The sequence below is a fragment of the Chionomys nivalis genome, chromosome 18, assembly GCF_950005125.1.
Source record: "Chionomys nivalis chromosome 18, mChiNiv1.1, whole genome shotgun sequence".
Lineage (NCBI taxonomy): Eukaryota > Metazoa > Chordata > Mammalia > Rodentia > Cricetidae > Chionomys > Chionomys nivalis.
The window spans coordinates 20,786,324-20,813,100 of NC_080103.1; the positions used below are offsets into that span (position 1 = coordinate 20,786,324).

General features: G+C 39.1%; 2 protein-coding genes across 2 annotated transcripts in view; one reads left to right on the plus strand and one right to left on the minus strand.

Moving 5' to 3' along the window:
* The window catches only part of Cept1 (choline/ethanolamine phosphotransferase 1), a 42,003-nt gene extending 40,941 nt beyond the window's left edge, over positions 1 to 1,062 (minus strand). Inside the window, exon 1 of the mRNA XM_057793475.1 lies at positions 983 to 1,062. The gene's annotated coding sequence lies outside the window, so the exon portion shown is untranslated. The remainder of the gene's footprint in view (positions 1 to 982) is intronic.
* A 31-nt stretch (positions 1,063 to 1,093) lies between these two features.
* Dram2 (DNA damage regulated autophagy modulator 2) lies at positions 1,094 to 26,777 on the plus strand. The gene is made up of 10 exons (XM_057793790.1): positions 1,094 to 1,229; positions 3,007 to 3,077; positions 5,355 to 5,486; positions 10,668 to 10,812; positions 17,109 to 17,176; positions 19,007 to 19,146; positions 21,401 to 21,578; positions 22,328 to 22,410; positions 23,770 to 23,862; positions 24,368 to 26,777. The coding sequence occupies exons 4-10, from the start codon at positions 10,682 to 10,684 to the stop codon at positions 24,473 to 24,475; spliced, it is 801 nt and encodes a 266-aa protein (XP_057649773.1). The 5' UTR covers positions 1,094 to 1,229; positions 3,007 to 3,077; positions 5,355 to 5,486; positions 10,668 to 10,681; the 3' UTR covers positions 24,476 to 26,777.

Here is a 26,777-nt window from a genome sequence, read left to right on the forward strand (position 1 = left end):
GTACAGGAACTTCGAGTTTCTCAGCATAGATTAATACACAGCAAAATGATTTTGTAACTTCAAACACCAATAGTCTTAAACTGGTTATGTTCCAAATGTCGTATACCGTTTACCTTGAGTTTGAGTCAGTCAATTCAACACACGTATTTGAACACATCACTGACAGTCCTAAAGTAGGAAGGAACTATTCTAACTACTCACGGATAGAGCCCTTATACTTCTTGAAAAGCAACTATGGACTGTTACCTGGTGCCTGAAGAGTTTTAGCAAAACCATATAGTCTATAGCAAAGATACAACATGGCAAAAACTGGCAACAATATGCCAAGCACCGAATAGCAAAAGTCAAACTCGGTAAGATGTTAAAACTTGAGGTTCAGCCAGGCGTTCCTGGGAACACAGGCAAACCCCGGCAATCTCCTTCTAAGAACGCGACTGAAATAAACTCTAGCTGGCAATCTCGGAGCTTGTCAACATGGGCTGAAATTTCTAGAAAAGTTGGCTGAACAAGAAGCGTGGCCCAAGCCAGGAAACATTCACCGCCGCCTTCCAAAGGGAAGGTAAAGACCGCACAGGATGCTACACGGTTCGTGGACTCGGCAGCACCGGGCCAGGAGGGTGTGGACTTGCCAGGCAAGGTCGGTTCCGCGCGGCCAGCGCCCCAGCCCTTTGCTCGTCATGGGCCACCCTGGGGTGCTGACTCCCGCGACCCGCGGCTCGCACAGCGCGCAGGCGCCCCTCCACCTCCGACTCCAGAGCCCTCAGCACCGCCAGCGTCGCCCCTCGCCCTCCCCACAACCCCGCGCGCGAGGCCACCGGGCGCCAGCAAGGACGGCGGTCGCCTCAACTAGTCCGTCCGCAGCCACCCAGTTATGTGCAGCCCAGAGCCTCCTGCGCTTACTCCACTCCTCCCGGGAGAAACGCACCCCACCCCGTCCGCGACATCCCCGCCACTTGCCCAGGCCGGGCCCCCGCAGCCTTACCCCGACCCAACAAGCACAAGCCTAGAAATAGCAACTCCGAGCCCAGGCGACTGAGTGACGGATAGGCGGCAGCACGTTCACGACACTTTCACGATTGCCGTAAAGCGGTGGCTCAGCCAGGGCTGCTGCACGTCTCCGAGCTGCTCGGGAGCGCGCCCCGGGGCTCCGCCCTGACTCCCGTAGCGGCCTGGGTCTGCATCCTGAGGCTGGAGCTGGCGGGTCCCGGACAGGAAAGGAAGACCTAGAGGTGGGTGGGGGAGAATGGCTGGCCTAGCCCCGAGCTGGGGTGTCTAGCTGGAGGCTGCGTCGAAAGATGGCTCTCAAGGTTCAGGCGAGGGCGCAGCGTGAGCCCCCATCGCCGCGCGGGGCGCGCGCCTCACCTGGCCCCGTGAGAGCTTCACGGTGCACGGGACCCTTCTCGGGCCAGCTCCGGGAACCCACAGGTCGCGGTGGAGGACGACCAGGCTGAAGCCTCCGCGCCCCACTTTTTCTCTCTTTGGAACCTCTACCACCAGCGTGCTCCCAAGTGGTGCTTCGTGTCAAGCTTAGTGTCGCTTTTATTTGCCTTGTCCCAGGCGCAGCTCAGCTCTTGTACTACCAGACTTGGGGGGGAAGGGGGTATAAAAGAGAGAAATAAAAAAGGTATTAACAACACTCTGCTTTTGTTCAAGCAGCTAACGAAACCGTTGAGTGCCTTTTGTCATCCCTGAGCCCTTATTTCTAGCTGGTGGGGGCTGGGGAAGTTCGAAACTTGACCTTGTGTTTACACAGAGCTCTGTCTGCAGCCCTTGATTGTGTTTCAGGGAGTGGCCCCCATCTGAAGGGAAATTACTAGTCCTGTGAATCCTGGCAGTCGCCATCCTTTGAACAACAGCGAAACAGGAATAAGTTTTCCAAATTTTCATTTCTAAAGAAGTACCCAAGTGCGACAAATTCAAAGTCTCATTTCTTGGCCGTGTAACTGGAGGCTTTAGGATTATTAGAAAATATCACATTTGTCAAGAGGCCATATTAGAGTTCAGGAAAGTAGTCATTTTTAGGCTTTGTTTGGGACCTGATGGTCCTGTGTATCTCTGAAAAAGAGCCCGGGGCCCCGTTTGTTCACTTGGAACATCCAGAGTTTGCATTTTTTATATTCTTTAGCTGTCGCCACTTAGATGGGACAACATAAAGAAGTTCATCTTATTACCATTGACTCTTTAATGTGAAAAAAAAAATTAGCAGCATTTCTGATTCATGGATCTTCAAAGAAAGCAGAAAAGATGGATGAGAGATTAAAATACTTCGTTAACATTTTAACTTCAAGAAATTTTTTAAACTTTCTCTTTTTTGGTATTGAAAATTGAACTTAAGACCTCTTGTTTGCTTTGCATGTCTTTAAAAGGATTCTTGACTGTTTCTTAAAATGGTTAACATCTATAATTCTAATCTACTTGGTCTTGAAATTGCTCTCATACTTTAGCTTATGGAAGTGAAGGCCACTGGCAATTAATAGTCTTCCTCACCCATCCTGTGTATTTTAGTTTCTCAGTTGTCTCTGGTGGACTGTTACAGTCTGTTAAGCCCTGCCTTGCCTCTAAACTATCTATTTAAGCTGCTAGAATCTTAAAAGCCTACAAATACATCATACCTCGAAGAAATTTATGACCAGCCATGTATGGGTATTTATCACTACAAAACTTATAAATCATTATAGTATTTTATGCTCATATTTCAAATTAGAATACTGTATCTCAGAAATGTCATAATTGTGGGATTAAAAAAAAAACCCATAGTGTGTTTAGGGGTTAGGGAAGTGTCTGCTGTGCTAAATAATAAGAAAATTGACTTCCTACAATTAAAACATTTTCTTAATTATGTGAGTGAGATTAAAAATTTCAAGCATCAGCTCTATAAAGAAAAGCATTTTGTTCATAATGCTGCATTCTAATGTTCAGGCCCGAGATACTGCTTGTTGACTGACTAAGAACTGTGCTACTTAAAACCATGTGGTTGAAATAATAACATATTTCCTTTGTACATAGATTTCAAGATTTGCGAAAGAAACAAGCTTGTGCCGTTCTGAAGACTGAAAATTTGGGGACTCATAAAATAGGTAATTTATCTTTCACATTGTAAAAAGGAGCAAGTATTGACTGACCACTTTTTATAGTAGTTCCTAACATCTGTTATCTGTCTTAGTATTTTAGCAAACCTCACTGAAACAGCTATTCTTTTAGACTGCTTAACAAATAATACTGGCACTTCAGGATGGCTCAGCTTGTAAGATAATTGCCAGCAAATCTGAAGACCTGAGTTCAATCCCTCTGACACACGTAATAGAAGGAGAAAACATTCCTAAACAGTCCTGAAATTTATTCTCTGGCCACTTGGCATATACCCCAAGTACACACACACACACACACACACACACACACACACACACACTAATATATAAATGTAACTTTAAAGTATTTGACAATATTAAAAGCGACTACTCATTGCATCACCATTGTGTTAGTTCCTTCCCTTGTCACAGTAACTTCTACAATAACTATCTAGCATCGTCTCATCGTCTGCTCATCATCTCATCGTTTCCATGATAAGGAAACGTTCTGTACTTTTATTGTCATGTTGCCAGCCAGTAGACTGGCTCTGAGCATTTGGATTATGATGAATGCAACAGAGGAACTGAAATTTGCAATTTTATTACATATTAGTTTAAATAGGTACATGTCCTTTTCTAGTACTGCATGCATGGTGCATTCTGTGCTGAAAATACCTCCACTTTCCACAGGAGAAGCTGTCTCAGATGAGTTTGGGGGCTTGCCCAATATCATATAGTTTTACTTTTTAAAAGGTGTTATATAGGGGAATAGTTAATTTGGAAATGCAGATTGAGTGGTTTGTGGTGGGGGGGAGCAGTTCAACCAGGAATGGAGAATCTAAACAAGAGTGGGTACACTGGACAGTGAGCAGAAGGATGGAAGAAAGGAATAAGTGACTTACAGAATAGAATTGTCATTATTTAGGGATAACGTGAGGATTTTGAAGAGAGCCTTCTCTGCATGAGTGACTGTGAAGTCCAAGAATCTGAGAAATGATAATGCTGCTTATTGAAATAGAAAATACAAGACCAGCTACTAGAGTTAAGATGATTTGGTGTTCATTTTTTGTTCATTCAGAAAGTATTAAGTGATGATGGCTGATCCCTGTTCTTGCAATTGGTGAAGTGAATCGCTCATTCACTTCAGGTACCTTCCCAAACCTTTATACTACAGAAGTAAAGAACTAGAGAAGTGCAAGTCAGGTTTTCTCAGGAAGTGCTTACTTGTCATGCAGAGAGATTGGCACAGGTTGTGTGTAGAAGACAGCATTTCTGCTGTGTGTGTACATGTTTCTGTGTGTGCTGGTGCACACGCATGCATGTGGTTGTTGAGGACAGAGGACAATCTCAGGTGTCATACACCTTTTTAAAGATAAAATGTCTCACTGGCCTGGAATGTGCCCTGTAGGTTAGACTGACTAGTGAGCCCCAGGAATCCTGTCTCTTCCTCCTCCAAGCTATGCCCCACCTGGCTTTTATTTACGTGGGTTTTGGCTTAAACGGAATTGTCTTTCCAGCCCTCTGCTGTGTTTTGAATATTAAGAAGGATCTAAAAGAAGAAAAAAACAACAACAACAGTAAAATAGGAAGGAAGCTGTTCTAGTAATAGTGGGATGAGCAAACTGTTTTGAGCATACCTTTTACCCAAACATCTAAAGTCTGAATAAATTATATTTTTTTAAATGCAAAGCACATTTTCTATGAAAGAAAACGGAATTCTTCAGCCAGGCATCACCATGCCAGAACTTGGAGATAAGACAGCAGGAGGGCTATAAGTTCAAAGTACCTTAGACAGTAGTGTACTCAAGGCCAGCCAGAACTAAATGCCAAAACATTATGTTAACCAACCACACTTCCCAAATCAAGAAAAGGGAAATCCTCCAGGCTGAAAAATCAAACAAGGAACCAAAGCAAGAGAGATAAACTAGCTGTTACCTTCTTTGGAAGCATTTGACTTCTAACAAAAAAAGAACAGTGAAGGGCAAGGAATAAAATTCTGTTTCCTACTGGGACAGGAATGGAGGATTCCCAGTTGGATCTCCTGGTGACACAATCCTCACAGCATCTTTACAGTTTATGAAATGGTATTGAGATCAGTGAGTAATATTTTCGTAAGATAGAGTGCAAACATTTCCTCTTAATTACATGACTCACGTCCTTGGAACTACCTCCTCTCAAATTCAGCCAGGATCTCTCTACACACACTCTGAATGGAAGGCCAGAAAAATCTCTCCCTCTCAGCAGAGGGAGACCACTGAAGTTTGTCTGTTTTCTCCACACATCTAGGCAGAGGAATAAAGATACCATCTGAGAAGTGGAAACTGTGTGAAGCCTACCATCATTGATTCCAGGTTCCAGCTCACAGTCTACATGGTCTGAAAAACTAGAAGCCAAGGCATTAACCCAAAGTTGGCCCAGGTTAGTAACAAGTCCAAGTGCTTAGCAAAATCAAGGACAAACTCTCCATGAAGAATCCATCATTAATTTCTCTTTTCCCCCTTCTCTCTCTCTCTTTCTCTCTCTCTCTCTCTCTCTCTCTCTCTCTCTCTCTCTGTGTGTGTGTGTATACACATGTATGTTCCTGTTCAGCTATATCATGGTGCATATTTGGAGGTCAGAGAAAAAGTTATAATAGTTCTCTCCTTCTGCCACGTGCATTCTGGGACTCAAACTCAACATTAAGTTCCTTAGAACTGGTCTTTTAAAACATTTTCCACTCATAACTCTTTCTCATCAGGGAAACTTTTATGTATATAGATACATGAACTAGGTAAGCAAATCAAACATTAATAATAAAGTCATAAAGAAATTTATTTTCAAACAGTCCTTTGGTGTGTGTGTGTATATATATATATAGTTTTACCATTCGAATGCTACTTTGGCAAATTAACTTGTTTAGTTTTACATTAAATATTTGTACAAAATATTTGACACTCTAGTGCCGTGTTTCTCAACTTGTGGGTCTCACCCTCTGTGGGGTCAAACAACCGTTTCACAGGGGTGGCCTAAGAACATCAGAAAACTCAGATATTTACATTATGATTCATAATAGTAGCAAAATTACAGTTAAGAAGTAGCAACAAAAATAATTTTATGGTTGGGGATCACCACAAAATGAGGAACTGTATGAAAGAGCTGAAGCATTAGGAAGGGTGAGAACCACTGTTCTAGGGCAGAGGACATCCTCTGTGTTTTTAATTTTTTGTTTTTTTTTTTTTGTTTTTTTTCGAGACAGGGTTTCTCTGTGGTTTTGGAGCCTGTCCTGGAACTAGCTCTTGTAGACCAGGCTGGTCTCGAACTCACAGAGATCCGCCTGCCTCTGCCTCCCGAGTGCTGGGATTAAAGGCGTGCGCCACCACCGCCCGGCACATCCTCTGTGTTTGTGGGAACGGGTAGATTTGATTTTATCCTACTTATGCTTGTTTAGGTATTACAGAGTGGCAGAAGTCCACTTAGGACCATTTCATTTGCTAGCAATTTTTTCCTAGTCCCAAACTGAAATCATTTAATGACTTTTTGTTTGTTTTGGCTCAGATCTGTAAATCTGAAATTTTTAAAATCAAATATTCTAACACATTTCAATCAAGATATACTAACCAGACGCTACACGCTGAGGAATGACAGAAAAGTATGAAAGTAATCAAACCATTATGCTTTTTTAAGAGCAGAAAACTTTGTACTTACAGTAAACCCTGATCACTAGCGCACAGTAGCTTTGAATCCGAGCAATCTGTACCTTGTGGGATCAGAGCTGAGGCTGCACGGAACTTGTGCAATGCAAGCCCAGGCAAAACCCAGGTATTTCTGGGTTTGTTACCCTGCTGAATTCGGATTACTGCTCGATTGTTGTATGTTCAGATAACCTTTTCCTGTTACCAGAGTTTTCATGATGCATAGTTTAAGGATCTAGAGTTTAGAGTGCTTTCAGATTTAAGATCACACAAATACAAGCTCATGCTTGGAACCCATAAAACAACATGAAAGGGATCTTGCAGGGTACTTCAGTTTGTAGAGCACCTAACATGCAGGGAACCCTGGGTTAGATTCCGAGTAATGCGTGATGGCTCGTGCCTATAATTCTGGCACATAAGTGATGGAGACAAGATGATCATGAGGTCATAAGCCTTCTTGTCTACACAGGGAGTTCTTAGCCAGTCTAGGATTAAAAAAAAAAAAAAAAAGCAGGTATTTCTCCTTTTGGAGTTTTATATAGTTAATATTGCGTTCTCATTTTATAGGGAGGTCTATGATCAATTTTTAGTTATTGATTTGAAGAAGTATAGTGTATGGTTTATTATTTCATACATAGGTTTGTCCAGTACCTTTTGTGTACATGATAACCTTTGCTTGATTATATTGCCTTTTATCATTTACTAAATAAAGATTAGTTGACTTTGTCTAACAAAAAAGAGAGAGCCCGGGGAGGGGAGGTGGGAGAAAGAGAGACAAAGAAAGACAAATAACTATTTCAAAAAAAATGATTGGAGACGATATGCTGTCACACTGGTTTCTAAAAGGTCAAACTCTAAGAAAACCTCCTGTGACTTGATAAAACTAACAAGTAATAGAACTGGATTCCTACAGACTTGAGAGAAAAACTATTGGAAACAGGAATTAAAGTAGCAATAAAGAGCTGACTATGTAAATGTGCCTATCAGAGTTACTTTCTCAAAAACCTACTGTAGAAAATGCACATATAGGATGTTGGCAGGGAATTGCTAAGAAAAATAGATAAATGACAATATTGATAGAACATTAAGGACTGTCAGGAAAGGGAAAATATCTTGGAGATTATGACAATTTAGAAAGGAAATTACTTGAATCAAGTTTATACTGGTAGCTTTTTGGAGCAAAGGAAAAGAAACTTACTTAGCAATGTAAATATACTTATTTTGCAACTAGTCATATGATTGAAGCAGATGACAAGTGGCAAGTGGCTGAGATTTCATTATTGGGAAAGTCAGTCTGAGACAAGGAAGTAGAAGATAGTGGAGCCTTATTCAAAGTTAAGGAAATTTGAGTTGGTATTTACAAAGTTGATGGGAAATACTAAGAACAATTACTTTTAATTTTAATGTATTTAACTTTTAACAAATTTCTAAAAATTTAAGTAAATGAAGATATAATTTACATTCTTGACTTGTTTTTACAAAAGATCTTCAGTCTAGAGTTTAAGGAAAAAATGGCATTTAGTATGTATTTAAGTAATTTTTTAAATCCTTCGTATAGGAACTGGAAATGTAATAGTGTCTAAAACAACTGTTTCTTGTTCTCCTAAAACTGAAATTAACTGAGAAAAAACAAACAAAATGTTAGTGTTTAGTGTGATCGGTGTCCTTGTTGGTACAGGCTGCTGCTGGAAACAGCAAGGACTTTGAGTTGAAGCTAGACTTGAAAAACGTGTAGAGGTTGGAGCTGGAGAGATGACTAAGCAATTCAGAGCACTGGCTGCTCTTCCAGAAAAGAGGATTTAGTTTCAATTCCCAGCACCCATATAGCAGCTTACAACCATCTAACTGTAACCCCAGCTCCAGGGAATCCAACATACACAGACATATCTGCAGACAGAAGACTCAAACATAGGATAATAAATAATAAAAATGTGTAGAAGAGGTGTGGGAGTGATGATAGCCTCAGGCAGGCAGTGTGCTCCTCTGTGGTGTGCCTGCAGGCACTGAGCCCAGGCTTTCTATGGTTGTATTCTGCTAACATGCCAGGTCACTGAGCACCCTGGGGCCCAGGTGGCTCATTTTTGTGCCATCCATGGACATATTACTCACAGGCAGGTCCAGCAAGTAGTTCTCTCTGGGTGAGGAAGTAAAGAAAGGTTTCTTGAAATAACAGAGCAGCTGTATCTCAGTCATGGTGGGAACTCTGCTGTCATGCAAATATTTCTCCACTTCCCCTTTACAGTCAACTTAGCCTTTTGCAAGCTTTCTCCCTATCAATTTCCCAGTCCAGGCTACTGTAGATCACAATGGAAGCCCTGGTGCTTGCCAGATTTACTAGCAGCATGCCTTCCTTGTCATTCTGTTTCTGGCTGCTGTGCTCCCACTCATTGGTTTTGATAAAGGAAACCTGAACTATGATCAGGGGTAGCTGGTCTTGTCACCCTGGTATTCCTGCATTTTTGCATTTTGAAGCCCTACATTCTTTGCTGTTTGTCTTCTCTCTACTATCCATAGTCATAGGTCAAACTTTAGACCCTATCTTCTTGAGAAGCTGATGTGGCTCAGTTGATAGACGGCTCATCTAGTATACCTGAAGCCCTGGGTTTGGTCCTTAGAACCTCATCAACCAGATGTGGTGTGGTATACACTTAGAATTCCAACAATGAGGTAGCCAGCCTGGAATGTTTGAGACCTTGTGTCAGAGAAAAAAAGCGGCACACTGACACATACATAGGCAGGCCGGCTGAGATAGACGTGGGAGAGTCACTGACCTCTAGATTTCAAAGATTTAGTTTCAACTTGGATGACAAAACTAAAAAAAACCTGTTTGGCTCCAAACACCACATTTCTTGTTTACAATGAGGGCCTGGATGAGAGGGATGAGGTCCAGAAAACCTAACCAGGGAAACTATGGGTCTGCTGCAGAATATACCACAAACTGGCAATCCCCATCTGCCCACTGTAGCTCAAGAGCCTCTCTCCCCATCTAGGTGTCTTCTGTCCTGATTTATGCTGTGGATTACAGGCATCCTCTCTGTCACTTCTGTTCATCTGATTTGTCTCCTTTGGAATTTGAATTGAAACTGCATTAGAGAGGCATGATTGATTAATGTATGAGAATCCTAATCCTCTCATCATGCGTCAGTCTTTCCTTCTAAGGTTGGCTAGAGGCTACACTGCCCAGCCAACTCATCAGTATATAAGACATTTGCCAGTCTAGAGATTACAGAGATTTCAGTAACTTTCTTTTCCCTAGGAAACAAAAGATCACATTCACTGATTTGACCAATTGTAGATTGTGAATATTAGGAGCGGGGGGACCGGGGTGGGAGCCCAGCTGTATTGTAGATGTAATGATATTTTTATTATCTGAATAATACATTATAACAACTATCTTATTGGTATACATTATTATAATATAGACATGTCCTAAAGTGTATAGGGTATATGTAGACTGTAGGCAAATCCTATTCATTTGGATGAAGGACTTGAGCATTTTTGTAGTTTGGTATCAGTGAGGTACTGATGATACAGAAGGGTAGCTTTATACTTAACAGCATTACAGGGCCTGGTTAGAAAGTTACTCTAGGAATCTGGTGAAAGATGATAGTGATTTAGGTAGAGTCGTAGCAGTGACGATGGAGAAAGAAGGTATACTGCGAAGAAATAATTGAAGAATCAGGGTTGACACTTGTCAAGTGTGAAATGTTGAAGTGGAAAGCAAGTTTCCTGCTCTGGCCAATAGGTGAGTCTTAGTTCTGAGAAAGTGAAGAGGCGGTGCTGAAGTGGTGCGAGGGGAGACCTGTAGTGTGAGAGTCCAAGTATGGAGATGCTTGCAGAGCAAGAGTACAAGTCTGGGGAGGGCGTGGCTAACAGCGAATGGAAAAGCTCATCCATTACTGTTTCTCATTTGTCTCTTTTGCTGCAGACAACCTGTTTGAAATGTGGTGGTTCCAGCAAGGCCTCAGTTTCCTGCCGTCAGCACTTGTAATTTGGACATTTGCTACCTTTATCTTCTCATACATCACTGCAATAACACTCCACCATGTTGATCCTGCATTGCCTTACATCAGGTAGGTGGAACCCTGGCCATCCTTCAGGACTGGGATTGGAACACGGTCTAGGTAAGTGCCCCAGCGACAAGCTACTTTCCCAGACCCTGGAGAGTCTTTATTACTATTTCGTAGTTTACATTGAATCTTGTCTTTCAATTGTCATTTGAAAATTCAAATTTTTATGCTGTCATTGTAGCAAAGGGAACATAAAATAGAACTTGCATTTGGTTCTCTCCATGCAATGGAGAAATATGGGAACAGTAGGGTGAGTCAGTTAATAAATTCTAATCTCATAGTGAGTTGTCTTCTAAATATGTGCTTGAACTTGCCTCAGAAACTAGAATTATAATTACTTTCCTCTTAAAAGTTAAAAGATGTTGCAAACATAGTAATATTGGGAAAATTTAGTAGTACTGGTAAGTATTTATTGATTCATTGTGGGACAAGGTAATGTTCTGAGTACTCTTCATGCCTTAGGGAGTCAAATTCTTATACCGTCCATGTGACGTAGAGAAATTTATCCTCATTTAAGAAGAGAGGCTCTGTAGTCATCCTCTCTTACTGTAATATATATATATATATATATATATATATATATATATGAAAAAAACATTTTAAGGAGAAAAGGGTTGCTTTGTCTCACAGTTGCCTGGGCAAGGCAAATGTCATGGCAATAGTACATAGGGAACAAAAGCAAAGCAAGCAGGAAGGAGGTCAGAGCTTTGTGATTCCCTTTAAGTGTGTTCATCCAGTGACCTAAAGACCTCTTACTGGGCCTTACATCTTAAAGGGCCCACCAGCTACTCATAATGCTTCCCTCTAGACTAAACTTTGAGCATGTTTAATAGCTATATCAGAGAAGCAAAGTTCCTGGAAAGTATGTATTTGCTCAATGATATACAACTCAATTCAGTGATGGAACCAAGACTCGTACCTGTGGTTTTACTCCAGGGACTGTGTTCTTACTCTTCATGACCTGCTGGTGAGATATTTCTGAAACAATAGGTTATCAATGTTATATTTTTGACATTTCAAAACTACTAACAATTTAATTATGGGTGTTGCATGTACTCTTCATAACCACTTTTAAATTTTATTCTTATGAGTGTTTATCCTGAAATGTATGCGTACCACATACATGCTTGGTGCCAGCCAGGTAAGCGCCCCAAAGCCCTTGGAACTGGAGTTACAGAGGGTGGTAAGCAGCCATGTGAGCGCTGGAGACTGAGCCCAGGTGAGCGCTGGAGACTGAGCCCAGGTTCTTTGTCAGAGCAGCCAGTTAACAGCTGCGCTGCCTTTTAGTGCCCCTCATCCCATCTTTTTAAAATACAACCAGTTATTGCAGCAGATTTAACAAGATGATGTTGCTCATAAGCAGAAGTCACTATGGCTGACTCAGTCATTAAAAATGCTTGCTGTTACAGAGGACCCACGTTTGGTTCCCAGTGCCCACATAGAGCAGCTCTCAGCTGCCTGTCACTCCAGTTTCAGGGGACTTGATGCCTTCTTCTGGCCCACACAGGCGCGCTCTCTCTCTCTCTCTCTCTCTCTCTCTCTCTCTCTCTCTCTCACACACACACACACACACACACTCTCTCTCTCTTTCTCTCTCTCTCTCTCTCTCTCTCTCTCTCTCTCTCACACACACACACACACACACAAATTCAAAATGAGAAAATTTTTGAAAACTGCAGTGGAAGTTCCTTCTTCACTCCTAGAGTCCCTACCAGAGTGATGAGTGGTTTGGTAGCTTGCCTTCTACCTCTGGAGTGATGAGTGGTTTGGTAACTTGCCTTCCAGAGTTTGTTTTGTTGTCCATGTTTTTTTTTTTAAAAAATTATTTCAGCCAGGCAGTGGTGGTGCACCCCTTTAAACTCATCACTCAGGAGGCAGAGGCAGGTGGATCTCTGTGAGTTTGAGGCCAACCTGATCTACAGAGTGAATTCCAGGACAGGCTCCAAAGCTACAGAGAAACCCTGTCTCAAAAAACCAAAAAATTAAATAAATAAAAAATAAAAAAATTCTTTCTCCCTTTTCTTCCTTTTCTTTTTCTTACTGGTAATAGGTTTTTGTTTGGTTGGTTTTTTGTTTTGTTTTGGTTTTTGTGTTTTGTTGTTGTTTTTCTCTGTATTTTTCACTTTTAAAAGTATTAAGATGTTAACATGCCCCCTCTGGCTTTTAGAAATAATCTGATAATAAAGACCCCATTGCATAACTTTACATACTGTATAAAATGTAGGTATATTTCTTTGTGTGGTATTGCTGGATAGATGAGAAAGTAAAAAGACTTTATGACATGGCTAGACATGTTTATGCATGTACAAAGAGAATATGAGAAAAATAATAATTATGAATGGTTTCTAAGACACTAAAGTTTAAAAACATTTTCATAAGAAAAAGGTGAATTAAATAAGGAGAGAGGAAGAGCTGAAGGAGTTAAATGGGGTTGGGGGTGGTGAAAACACCATCCCTAAGTACAGCTCAGCAGGCTCTTGTGTTTTTATCTAAACAATAAATACAGCTGAAACCTTTGAAACATCATCTTAGAGATGTTGAATCAATTGCTTTTTTTAAAACCTTTGTCTGAGCCGGGTGGTGGTGGTGCACGCCTTTAATTCCAGCACTCGGAAGGCAGAGGCAGGCGGATCTCTGTGAGTTCGAGGCCAGCCTGGTCTACAAGAGCTAGTTCCAGGACAGGAACCAAAAGCTACGGAGAGACCCTGTCTCGAAAAAGAAAAAAAAAAAAACAAAAAACCTTTGTCTGAATAGTGCTTTTTATCCTGTGTTTGTTGCAATTGTTTCATTTCCTCATTTATTTCTGATACATAACCTTTCTAACACAGAAAACAGCAAACTTTAAAAAAGTTATAAACCAGAGGTTCCTTTGAGCCATTAAAACGGTCAAGTTCTTACACTTTGGCAAATAGTGTCCTTCAGAAGGGCTGCCATTTGGCTGTGGTTTCTATAATGGGAGTAACACACAAAGATCATACACAAATTGGGTGCACTTAGAGATGTTTATAAAACCCACAATTTTTGTGATTTCAAATGTTCATTTCTAGTAATAATTTGGCAATCACACTTGTGTTAGAGAAACACATAGCTGAAGGAACCAGACAAATTCCTTGTAACTCTGCAAGAAAGTGCGTATTTTTTTGTCAGCATTTTTTATTTCCCCTTCTGAAAACTTGTCTTCTTGTATTCAGAGCTTTCTATAACTTAGGAGCTAATGAGTGTCTTTTGAGTGTCAATTCTCTGTGGGTCCATCTGTGATCTTTCCAAGTTCTCTGGACACTCCCTCCCACATCCCACCCCATCTCCTTCTGCTTTTGTTTCTCTGATGATAAGCTCTGTATCACCCTGAGCTCTTTCTGTAATTCTATGGTATTTTAATTGTGGTACCTATTCTCCACTTAGGCTCATTTCTTTTGCATGATATATAGCTAAGTTAAGCTAAATATTCCACAAAACGATTTCCTTTTGGTTTGTAGGTGCTTTCCAAACAGTTATAATCCTAAAGGACATAAAGTGAGTTTCTACGTAGTGTGCTTCAGATGGGGTGCCTGCCATTGCGCTGTACGGCAAAGGAAGCAGTCCAAGGAAGAGGAGCACACAGTGAGACACAATCTTTACCAGCCATACATCTGTTAGAGGATTAATATCCAAACCAGGCAAAGAACTAGAAAAATAAAGAGCCAGGAACATTTTCCAATGAAAAATAGGCTATTGATGTGATATATCTGAACAGAATTCAAAAGAAATAAAAGTGGCTAAGAAATATTTCAAAAAGTTCTTCACATCCTTAGCAATTAGAGAATGCAAATTCAAACTCCTTTGAGATTTCATCATACACCAGTCCAAATGGCTAAGATCAACTGAAAAGTGCTAGCAAGGATGTGGAGAAAGGAGAACCCTCATTTACTGTAGATGGGATTTCAGACTGATGGAGCCACTATGGAAATCAATGCATAGAATTCTTACAAAGCTAAAAATAAGTTGGCATATTGCTCAAAGGATTTGACATCCTGCTCCATAGATACTTGCTCAGCCACAGTCATTAATAGTCTATCCAGAATAGCTAGGAAATGGAAGCAAACTAAATGCCCTTCAGCTGACAAATGAATAGTGCAAACATAGTACAAATACACTAAAAAATACTATTAAGCTGACAAATGAAATTATGAAATGTTCAGGTAAATGGATCAAGCTAGAAAAGGCTGTCTTGTTAGGTAATCCTGATCCAGAAAAAAATGCTGCATGTGCTCTCTCATCTGCAGTTCCTAGCTCCCAGTCTTCAGATGAGTATGTATCCTGGAGCAATTGCAGAAACTGAGAAAGTAAAAAGGGACTATGGAGGGAGGGAGGGAGCTCTAGAGCAAGATACAAGTCCTGTGAAGCAGGAAAAGGTAAGGGGGGAAGACAGGGGCATGGGAGCAATACAGAGACGAGAAGGGGAGGAAGAATAAATAACACTGTAGGTATTGGAAAAAGCCAGAGGGAATCATACTATTTTATATTTATCTGAACTTGCATATTGTATGTATGTATATATAAACATATATGTATATATGCATGTATATGTATAGTGTGTGTGTGCCAAATGTAGTTTAAATGGAAATTGCCATTTGGAGTGATAGAAGACTCCCTGCAACAGCCATAGACCTAGCTCGCATAAATCCAGATATGAGGCATGAGAACTTTCCTTGTAACACTGTTGTTGTTCAGGGAAGCCCAAGCAATTCTCCAAAGAGTACAAACTATTGCTGTTGCTCTTGCTTGCCTGACAGAATGTAAAGGTAATTCCCCATGGGTGAAGACCCATGTACTTCAGACACAGGACTCAGAATTCAAGCTGAATCTGACCTGGCAGCCTCCTCCCTGAGGATTACTTTCATAGTACTAGAATGTGTTATGCAAACTGCAAAAGGAGAAGAGAAATCAGTGGTCCTATTCAGTCACGATGCCTACAAACTCCAGCAATGACCAACATGGCAGAGATATCCCTAAAGGTGCAGCAGTGGCCCTTGCAGTAACAACAATTGTGTAATCTGTAATGCTTTATGTCAAGACTAACAACTTGGTCTTTTTGATCTTTGTAGTAGTTTTAGGAAAAGAAAAGGCAATAATGCTTATTGTATGTCTCTACCTTGCTGGACAGTTCACCTGCATTGTCTCACATTTTATTTCATCTGTGTATTGATCCAGCAAACCTGGGAATGAATGAGTAGCTTCAATTAGCAGATGAAAAAAGTAGTGTTAAGAAGATATTGAAAGATTTACAGTTTTTAAATGGTTTGTTTTCTATCTGGGTCTGTATAGTAGTCCACAGTGCCCTGGAGAATAGGAATCAAAAAGATCTATTGAAATATAGTATAATAAGTGGTTTTGAGGATCCTGGGCAAAGTGTTGTCAGTCATGGTCTACTGGTCCAAGTTTAAAAGTAAGAAGATGCTCAAAATGGGTCCTGAATGTGAGTTCCATGGGGGTGGAGGTTTTGGCAAATTCATTATCCTCTCTACTCTGGTCCCAGAAATGATAACTGTGGTGGATTAAATGAAAATGACCCCCATAGGCCCATAGAGAATGGCACTAGTAAGTGGTGTGGCCCTGTTGGAGGATGTGTGTCACCAGGGTGGACTTTGGGCTCAAGCCAGCCCCAGCCACTCTCTCTTCTGCTGCCTTCCAGATGTTAAACTCTTGGCTCCTTCTCCAACACCATGTCTGCCTGCATGCTGCCATGCTTCCCACCATGATGATAATACACTGAGTCTCTGAACCTGTAAGCCAGCTCCAATTAAATGGTTTCCTTTTTAGGAGTTGTCATGGTCACTGTGTCTCTTCACAACAGTAAAAGCCCTAACTATAAGACAATAACTGATGAATGGTGTTTAATTAGTACTTTTAATGATCAGTTAATAAACAGGTATTAATTGAAGTACAGACAATCAACAGCAGATACAAAGAGACAAGAGCTATGAAAGGGCCAGTGCTGCTTACAAAACATTTCAGTGAAGCTGATAAATTGATATATTTATGTTCCTAATTTTGGATAATTGCAGAATGTACATTTAGCATATGGAAAGATAAGCTTTTTTAAAAAATGGTTTCTATATGGAAATATACATCTATATGGAAATGAAAAAATCTGAAATGATAGAAAAAGGGAAGGCAGATATTTATAAATTGAAATTATGTTCTCCTTATAAATATATGAGTCAAGTTCAGGGGCTTTTAAAGGATACAACGTTTTGAAATAGCCCTTGTTACATATGGTAGGATATTAGTGTATGAAGCCTTCATACTTTGTCTTTCAGTGATACTGGTACAGTACCTCCAGAAAGATGCCTCTTTGGAGTAATGCTAAATATTGCTGCAGTTTTAGGTAAGTAATGGAAGTAGGAGTGGTTTTAACACTCAAATAGTCAAATTGTTGTTTTCTTCTTTAAAATTGTATCACTGCTTATTTTCTAGTTATACTTGAGAATGTGTTACTACTAAATTATGAATTATAACTATGTTCCTAAAAAAGAAAGAAAACTTTTGGTTATATAGTAGTAAACCCTGCTGCCTAACAAGAAAAAAAACCCACAGGTAGAAATGTCTAATTATAGAAATACACTTTGAAGAAATATTTATATGGTTATTTGACTTCTTATCTAAACAGAGGTTCCAAACACAGGGAAACATCCCTCAGGGCGTTTTTTTTTTTTCTTTTTTCTTTCTTTTTTTTTTGGTGAAGAAAGGCGTTTATTGGGGGTGAGAAAACACACACATGCAGCATCCCTTGCACAGCACTGAGTGGGGGAGGGCAGCAGGGGGAGGGGCCTCAGAAAGCAGAAGAATCCAGTCTTTTTGAGATCGGGGTGGTTTTAAGACTTCTGAAGAGTTTTTCTTCCCTAATTTAAAGAGAGCTGGGATGGTTGATTACACAACAGTACAGTTGTATAACATATCCTGAGCTGAGCAGGCCTTGAACTTGTAATGAACTTGAGCCACTCCATCAACAGAGGGCCTACCGGTGGAAGACAGAGTTTCTCTGTGTAACAGTTCTGGCTGTTCTGGAGCTCACTTTGTAGACCAGACCAGCCTTGAACTCACTGAAATCCTCCTGTCTCTGCCTCTAAGTGCTGGGATTAAAGGCGTGCACCACCACCAGCCAGTGAAGATTTCTTGAACATCTTGTGTTAAATCAAGAGCTGTGGGTAAAACTGAGCACAACTAAATTCTTTTGTGAAAAACAGTTTAAAAGTTTAAGAGTAGAGATGGAATTATGTTTTCACTTTTGATTAATATTCTAATGCCACTGTAGTGAATTATATTCAGGCTCTTTTGTGAGCCAGATTTTTGTTAATTTAGTAAAATATTTTATAATCAAATATTGTCATTTAAAAAATTCATCTGTCAATTAAATACATATTTGTTTGTATAAGAAAAGAAATTAGCACTGGCAAGATGGCTCAGGAGATAAAGGTATTTGCTGCTGAACATGACAACTTTGAGTTCGATCTCCAGAACCTACCTGGGCGGGTGGAAAGAACCAACTCCCAAAGGCTGTATAGTGATTACACACGCATACACATTAAATAAGTAAATAAAAGTAAAAGAATATTGAAAAAATAGAAGTTAGAAAAAATATAAATATATCTTTTCTCTTTATACTTTTCAGAAACGTATCTACAAAGCATGTATCTGCCATGTTTATTATACTCCTGAGTTGTTTGGTAATAACTCTGCAGTGGAAAGTTTGATTTGGCCCTTTCTTGAATCATGAGCATGCAAAGCAGGCTCTGTTTTCTTGTGTAATTGATGGCTGGAATGAGGAGGAAAGCCCTTTGTTCTACCTATGCACATCGCATCTGCGTCCTGCTGTTGACTTTGATGCTGATCCTAAAAATATTATGGGTTTAATATAATAAGAATATCATGAGGGAATTTTTTCAGAATACATCAAACTTCTAAGTTTTATACTAAGTAGTTGTAGATATGAGACCCAGGGAAGGCAAAGGGCTTGTTCAGGCACCCAGAAATTCGAGTCGTTCTATAGTGTGTCTGTAGAAGTTCTTTAAAATCTACAGCTGTTTTTGTGTCCTTATTTCAACTTAATGTCCAAAGGACAATGTGTGATTCTGGATAGCAGTTCAGCTTTGTGAATTCTTTTCTGGCATTTTCTTACCCTGGTTACTCATTACTTCGTTGTTTTTCAAATTCCCAGGTATTGCTACCATGTATGTTCGTTACAAACAAGTTCATGCACTGAATCCTGAAGAGAAGCTTATCATCAGATTCAACAAAGCTGGCCTTGTACTTGGAATACTGAGTTGTTTAGGACTCTGTCTTGTGGCAAATTTTCAGGTATGTTTTTTTTTAAACATAGCATAGGTGTTTTCCCAAAATGCTTGGGTGTCTGTGGTAAAATGAAAAGCTGAGCTCTTCACTCGCATGCTGCTCCTGCCTCTTCACCTAACAGAATTAAGCTGTTTTAGAAGCAGCTACTTTCAGTATTAGAGTAATCCTCATTCAGTAATCTAGACAAATTCTTAGAACTGTTCGTCAGTACAATCATGATAGTTGCGAGACAGACATCATTATACTTTGGAGGAGGTCACCTCAAGATCAGACGGAACTGATGGGCGTTATGTATTGCAGATCTAAACTTGGTCTTTTGTTCTCTGCATCCACTCTCCTTCAGGTCACCGTGCCAGTCCTCTTGGCTTCATCATTTTGAATCAGATCACTCTCTTTTGCTTATACCTCCTCCTTCAACTAGGGACACCTTGAACATTCTGACTTTTACTCCTGGCTTCCTTTCTGACCCCTTTATCCACAGACTTTATCCAAATAAAGACATCACCCAAATATCCCCGTGTTCTTCTTCTTCCTGATATAAGGTTTTGCCACTTAAAGTGGTGAACATTATCACCCACCTTTTATCACTCTTATAATTTCTTTTAGGTGTGGGGTGCTTGGAGTATTTTTTAAATGCTCCTGCTTCTCATTATTTTCATTTCTCCTTCCTTTCCTGCCAGTTCCCTTTGAAAGAATTGCTCATCTGTATTCATTCTTACTTTACTCAATTTCCATTTTAAAAAAAATGTTTTCTGTTGTCTTGCTTAAAGCTCCAAAGAATTTACATTAAGAAAAATTAATTTAATAAACTCAGATATTTAATCTGATCCAAGGTCCTCTCTAATGAGGTTCTCTAGCCTCGTTTTTGTATCAGTGTGTTCTTAACGTTGCCACTGTATATCATGCTGTCTCATTTTGTTGTTGTTCCTTGAATAAAGCAGGTTTATTTAACTCCTTTACATAAGTATTTGAGCATGCTACGAACCTCAGACCTAAGTAAGTCTAGGCCTCAGTATGGATCCCACTTTCCTAGGAAGTCGTTTTGTTGGGTCCTACTGCAATGTATTCTGGGTTCTCTCTTTGTATTCGCTAGTCTTGGAAAGCTCATCCTTTAAACTTCTTACTGGGGTCTAATTTCTTTTTCATTGGCAGTTGAAATAGTTCCCTATTTATTTGTTAGTATATTTCTCTTTAATTATTAGTGCAGTGGTTTGCGCCCCATCTGACTCCAGCACCTAGCACACTACTTCGTGCGTAGCAGCTCTCCTTAATTATTGTAGAACTTTTTGAGAAACCATGAAGGTACTAAAAAGGTTGGGGAAAAGATCTTTTATCATATGATAACTTGTATTCAAGGGGAAGCCCAGTAATTATTAGAACGTTGTATTTGAAAATACAATTTCATATAAATGGAATGCCTTGAACAGGGTGTACATAATATCCAACCGAACCCTGTCCTTCCTTTGTTTTCTTATTCATTATGCTCCCTCTGTGCCAGTATTGGACATACGTTTTCTACCAAAGGAAGTACAGTACAGCCAACTGAAAACCAAAAACAGTGATTTAACCAAAATTTGATTTAAAATTTGATTATAGAAATTTGATATTGACAATTTTCACTTTTAAACAGATGGAAAATATGATGTTAGAAATTGAATGTAAGTAAATAAGGGGAAGACATTATAATTTATAATAACCCCTGTGGAATAATCAGTACAAACTAATAATAATCCCTGTGGCATAATCAGTACAAACTAGTGCCATGAAGGCCTTAAATTACATTTGAATTTAAGCTCTCTTAGCCTTATATCCCTAGCTCTTTGCTTTTAAGCTATTTGCTTTTTTCTAATATTATTACCATTTTGTACCTTACTGTGGAATGCCTTTATTTCTGAAGCTTATTATTTATTTTTTTGTACCTTCACTAGAATAGAATAAACTGTGAGGGCTGAGTGTCTTTTTCATTCATTTACGTATTAATGACTTTTAAAAATATTTGACACTTAATAGAACCTAATAAAAATGTTTATAAGTTATAAAAAGAAAACATGGATACTTGTTACCATTTTCATTGTTGGTAAATAAAGTCATCAGGTTTCACTATAATCTTCCAGTACTTCGGGGAATGATTTTGGAATCCGCAGAGCTTCTCCACTCAGTGAATGCTCTATTGAATTATCTGACTTGTGCTTTAAAAGGATATATTGTTGATGTGTCTGAGTTCCTCTGGTTGACTGACGGACTTTTTTCTGCTTCTCAGAAATCAACACTATTTGTTGCACACGTATGTGGAGCTGTGCTTGCCTTTAGTATGGGTTCATTGTACATGTTTGTTCAAACCATCCTTTCCTACCAAATGCAACCTAAAATCCACAGCAAACAAGTCTTCTGGATCAGACTCCTGTTGGTTATCTGGTGCGGAGTAAGTGCGCTAAGCAGTATCCTTTGTTATAAAGTGTGGTTTACCGTTCAAACAGATAGGGGACAGACCAAGGGAGTAAAATAGGTACAATGTAAGTACCAGTTTGTTAATTTTAATACTTTTAGATATTTTATGTGTATGGGTGTTTTACCTGCATATATGTAAGTGCACCATGTGCATACCTAGTAGTCACTAGTATCAGAAGAGCGTGTCAGATACTGTGGAGTTGAACTTATGGATGGTTGCGACATACTAATGTGGGTGCTGGGAGTCAAATCTTGGTCCTCTGCAAGAGCAACATGTGCTTTTAATTGGTGAGACATTACTCCAGCACCTCCACCCCGTCCCTTTAAATCACTCTAAGCTAAAGAATGTTGTGCAGTTGTACATGAAATTCAGACTGAAATTAAGTAATTGACCAGGAACAAAAATATTGTTTGGTATAGTCATACTTCAGAGAAATCAAGGAAGAGTTAGTATGCTCACTACAGAAAATTGTTCAGTGAAAATTTATGGTGGAGCTGCTAGTTTTTAATCAAAAAGGAAAGGCTATGATGATGTGAACCATTTTCTGAGGGCCCCATGAGTAGATCTTTATTTTTAATACTGCCGTGTGACACTAAATCTTTAAAGAAATAGGATTAGACCATAGCAACAAATGTGTAAGCTAGCCTTTAAAGTGGTTTTTGTTTTGTTTTGTTTATGGTTAGGATTTACAAATTTAAACCTTCAGACCTCTGAGATTCTTCCTTGACTTTTTTATAGTGCTGACTTGCTCATCAATTTTGTACAGTAGTGATTTTGGTGCTGATATAGTACAGAAACTACACTGGAACCCTGAGGACAAAGTAAGAGCTTAATATAAAATGTTAATATAAAATAATATAGAAAGTGTGTGTGTGTGTGTGTGTAATTTTTTAAGGATTAATTTTAAATTTATATTTATGTGTATCTGTATGTCATGTATGCATGGATGCCTGCATGGGGCATAACAGGGCATTGGATTCCGTGGGGCTATATTTTCATGCAAATATGAACTGCCCAACATGGGAGCTGGGAACCAAACTTGGTTCCTCTGGAAGAGCAGCAAGCACTCTTAACTGTTGAGCCCTCTCAACACTATATCATATATGTTGCAAGTTAGTGTACAAACTCTAAAATAAGATCTTATGAAAGTTTATAGTGAGTATTCTTGAAATTTTCCTAGTGTGAGTTTGTGAGTTTTATAAAGATACAGGTACACTCATGTACTCCTGCACACTCTGAATGTGCATGTGCGTGTCTGACGCGTACTCCCGAAAGCGAGAGGATAATCTTGGGTGTCATTCCTCGGGTGCTATCCAACTTGTTTTTTGAGACAGAATCTCTCACTGGCCTAGAGTTTGCTGATGTTGCCATGCTGTTTGGCTACCATGCTCCAGCAAGCTGCCTAGTTCCACCTCCCAGTTCTAGGGTCAGAAGCATGGACCATTACGCTGGCTTTTTTGTGTGGTTCTGGAGAGAGAATGAAGATCCTCATGTTGGCACAACAAGCACTACCAACCGAGCATTTCCCCAGGCTCCCTCCATATATACTTTTTAAGGATTTATGGTGTTGGGGGTCAAACAAGGGTCTTGTACAAGCTAGGCACAACTTGTTTTCTTGTTTTCGAGGGGTATATTTTAATTTCACTCTGTGGTCTGGCTGACTTTAAATTTGTGATCTTCCTTTAGCCTCCTGAGTGTAAGGATTGCATATATTGACTTATGAGTCTTATGGCTCAAGGGAAAGAAATAACTCCTCGGTTGTACAGTGTGGACTCTGTTTTGTCTTGGTTATTTAGTGGAAATTAACATTTGTTCTCAGTGAAACTCAGACATCTAGCATGGTTTAGGAGGTGTATTCCAAATATGAATTCTCAAAACTCAAAGGTTGATTATCGAAGGAAGATTAGGCTATAAGAATTTGATGTTGTGCCGGGTGATGGTGGCGCATGCCTTTAATCCCAGCACTCGGGAGGCAGAGGCAGGCGGATCTCTGTGAGTTCGAGACCAGCCTGGTCTATAAGAGTTAGTTCCAGGACAGGCTCCAAAACCACAGAGAAACCCTGTCTCGAAAAACCAAAAAAAAAAAAAAAAAAGAATTTGATGTTGCTTAATTTGAGAAATACTATAGATTCTTTGAATAAAACATCACAGAACTGCCCTGCTTTCCCCCTCTGACTCAGGGTTATGTGCTTCACATGGTCACTACTGCAGCAGAATGGTCTATGTCATTTTCCTTCTTTGGATTTTTCCTGACTTACATTCGTGATTTCCAGGTAAGAAAATAGTTTCAATTTCATTCAGTAGGACTTCATGTGGAATGCCAGAATATTTCACTGGCAGATTCCCTGTCCTTTTTGAAAATTAGCTGTTTAAAACTTGGCTTGAGAGACAGTGATACAAGAAGAGTAACTTGTGGTGAAATTATTTCTGGGTTTGAGGAAATAGTGTGCTGCAAGCAGATTTCAGCCTTGATAATGGAATTACAACGCATATCTGAAGAAATTTTTTGATAGACTTCTATAGTCTGTGTGCATTCACATAGGCCCAGGCCTAACACATAGTTTTACAAAAAGCTATGAAAGCAAAACAAGAAACTTACTGAGGCAAGAAAGTGATTTTTCCGTTTCTCTTGGTGCTCAGGGTGATGATGGCTGTGGCAGTGATTTCTGTTCCCCATTAGATTAGTTTTTATCTCACTGCATAAGGGAGTCTTTGAAGCATGAAATGATACTCTGATAAGGACCAAACTTCTCTATATAATTTTTTTTTCTGTTCCAGAAAATTACTTTACGGGTGGAAGCCAATTTACATGGATTAACCCTCTATGACACTGCTCCTTGTCCTGTTACCAATGAAAGAACACCACTGCTTTCCAGAGACTTTTAATGAAGGGATAAAATACTTCTGTGATAATTATGATTCTCAGGGATTTGAGAAAGATGCAGAAAAGTTGCTTATTATACTCTGAAAATTTGAATCAGTTAATCAAGGCTGACAGTGACATTAATGAACGATAATAATCAAGAGACGTGTAATAAGCCACCTGATCAGTTTTCTTAAAGGATGTCATTTAGATTATCTAAAAATATTTATGCCTAGACTTTTTAATCTCAGAAAATAAAACCAAAGGATAATACCATTGTAGTGTTTGCTACTTTATTGAAGAAAAACAGATTGAAATACACCAACTTGTTTGTATAACTGGCCTTAAATATTTTGTAAGTCATTTTAAAACCATCTTTTTTTAGGAGCACTTTTATGAGAGGCATTTTCTATGACCCATAATAATCAGTATTGATTAGTAGACATTTAGAATCAGGGTTTGAAACTGATTGTATTTAATTTATTAATACATTTTTTATAGTGCTTAAAAATGTGTTATCGTTGTTGTTGTGGAATCCCCGCCTGGGAATAGGAGATGGTCTGAGTTCTTCTGAGTTCTAAGATGGCTTAAATTTTGCACACAAAAAAAATCAGTGGGTATTTATTTGATTCTGGATACATGAGTACTAACAGATCTATCATACGTGTTTGCAATAATTTCATAGATCTGGTCTCTGAGATTATACTTTTAATTAACAGTGAAAGAGGTATTTGTTGTAAGTATGCTACCATCTTGTTCTTTATAAAAGTAAAGGTTAATAAGTGATGACAACCTGAATTTAATATGCGGGACCCACATAATGGAAAGAAAAGATTCCTGCCAATTATTCTCTGACCTCCATATGTGTATGCACATGCACAATACGTAAATGTGAAAATAGATAATAAATTATTGATGTTCCTAAATAAGATTGTAATGTCTGTAGACAAAAGTAGATAGGATTAATAACAAATAAAAGTTACTCTACACTACAGGTAGGAGCTTCTTTACTTTTCACTTATAGAAAATTTCATTACTAGTAAAAGTAGTTTTGAATAGATAATTAACCTTTTTACTGGAATTTGATCTTTTTAGAATATAGATCTGAAGAAGAGACCAAAATCCAAAATTAAAACCTAACTATAAGATAATAGTAATATTTGAACTTTTTTTCTCCTGTCATGCTATGATTGTAAAGTTTTTACTTAGATCTCTGTATAAGTAAAGGACAGTTTCTAGATCCCCATTAAGATTAAAAGGGAGAAAATAGTTGACCTAGAAAATGCCTATAGTCTATCTGGTTTGTAAAAAATAACGTGGTTTATATTTTTAGAAGAGATGGTACTGAGACCAGAAGAAAAGATGGTGAGGAAAAGTTTTAAATGTATCAAGGAAACTGTTTATGTGGTGGAACTGTAGACTTCAATTATAAGTTGTTAAGTACAAAAATGAGTAACTATTTTTGAAGAAATTTCTTAGACTAATGGAGAAATGGAGTATTTGCCTGTGCCAAGCAACAATGAACATGGGAGACATTTCAGGAAACATTGATTGATTGACTGTTGCTACTACTAGAACAAATTGCACACAAATCATGAAAAGCTATTAATGAAAAACCGTACTGTAACCACACATGGAAAGTGTCTTTTCCTGTGGTTTCTCTCTACTACCCAGTCAGCTTATGAAGTTTCCTTGGTATGATGAGCCGGAAAGTGATGGAGCGAAAATTCGTGAGGGTAAATGTGGGGAAGGCGAAGAGAAAAACATAGGCTGTTAGAATTAGCCCTTCTCAGACTCTTACCCTTAGAGAGACAGTTCAGAAAAACATAGGCTGTTAGAATTAGCCCTTCTCAGACTCTTACCCTTAGAGAGACAGTTCAGGCAAGAAAGAGATTGTTGCAAGGTGAGTTGTTACTAGTTTGACAGTATTTAAATTCTACTAGTTAACATTTACCCTTTGACATAACAAAGACTGAAAACATGAATAGGTTTAAAAAAAGAATTATGAACCAAGAGAGATGTGGGGTATCATTCCCTAACCTTAAGGCTGAAGTGATGATAGACAGTGGCTCTCTTCCTCAGTATATCATCCCTGCTAGTACTGCCAAATACAAGTATGGATTAACAGATATTTTTATTTTATCTCCCTTTTTTTGTTTGTGGGGGATTTCAGGTGTTTAGCTTTCCAATTAAGAAATCTTAAAGTAATAAACTTGGCAGGTATTGAGAGTGAAAATTCTTATTTCCTTTTTGCCTTGGATACACAGACTATATTCTGTAGCTACCTCAATTTTATGTAGGCATGGGATTGTACTATAGAAATGT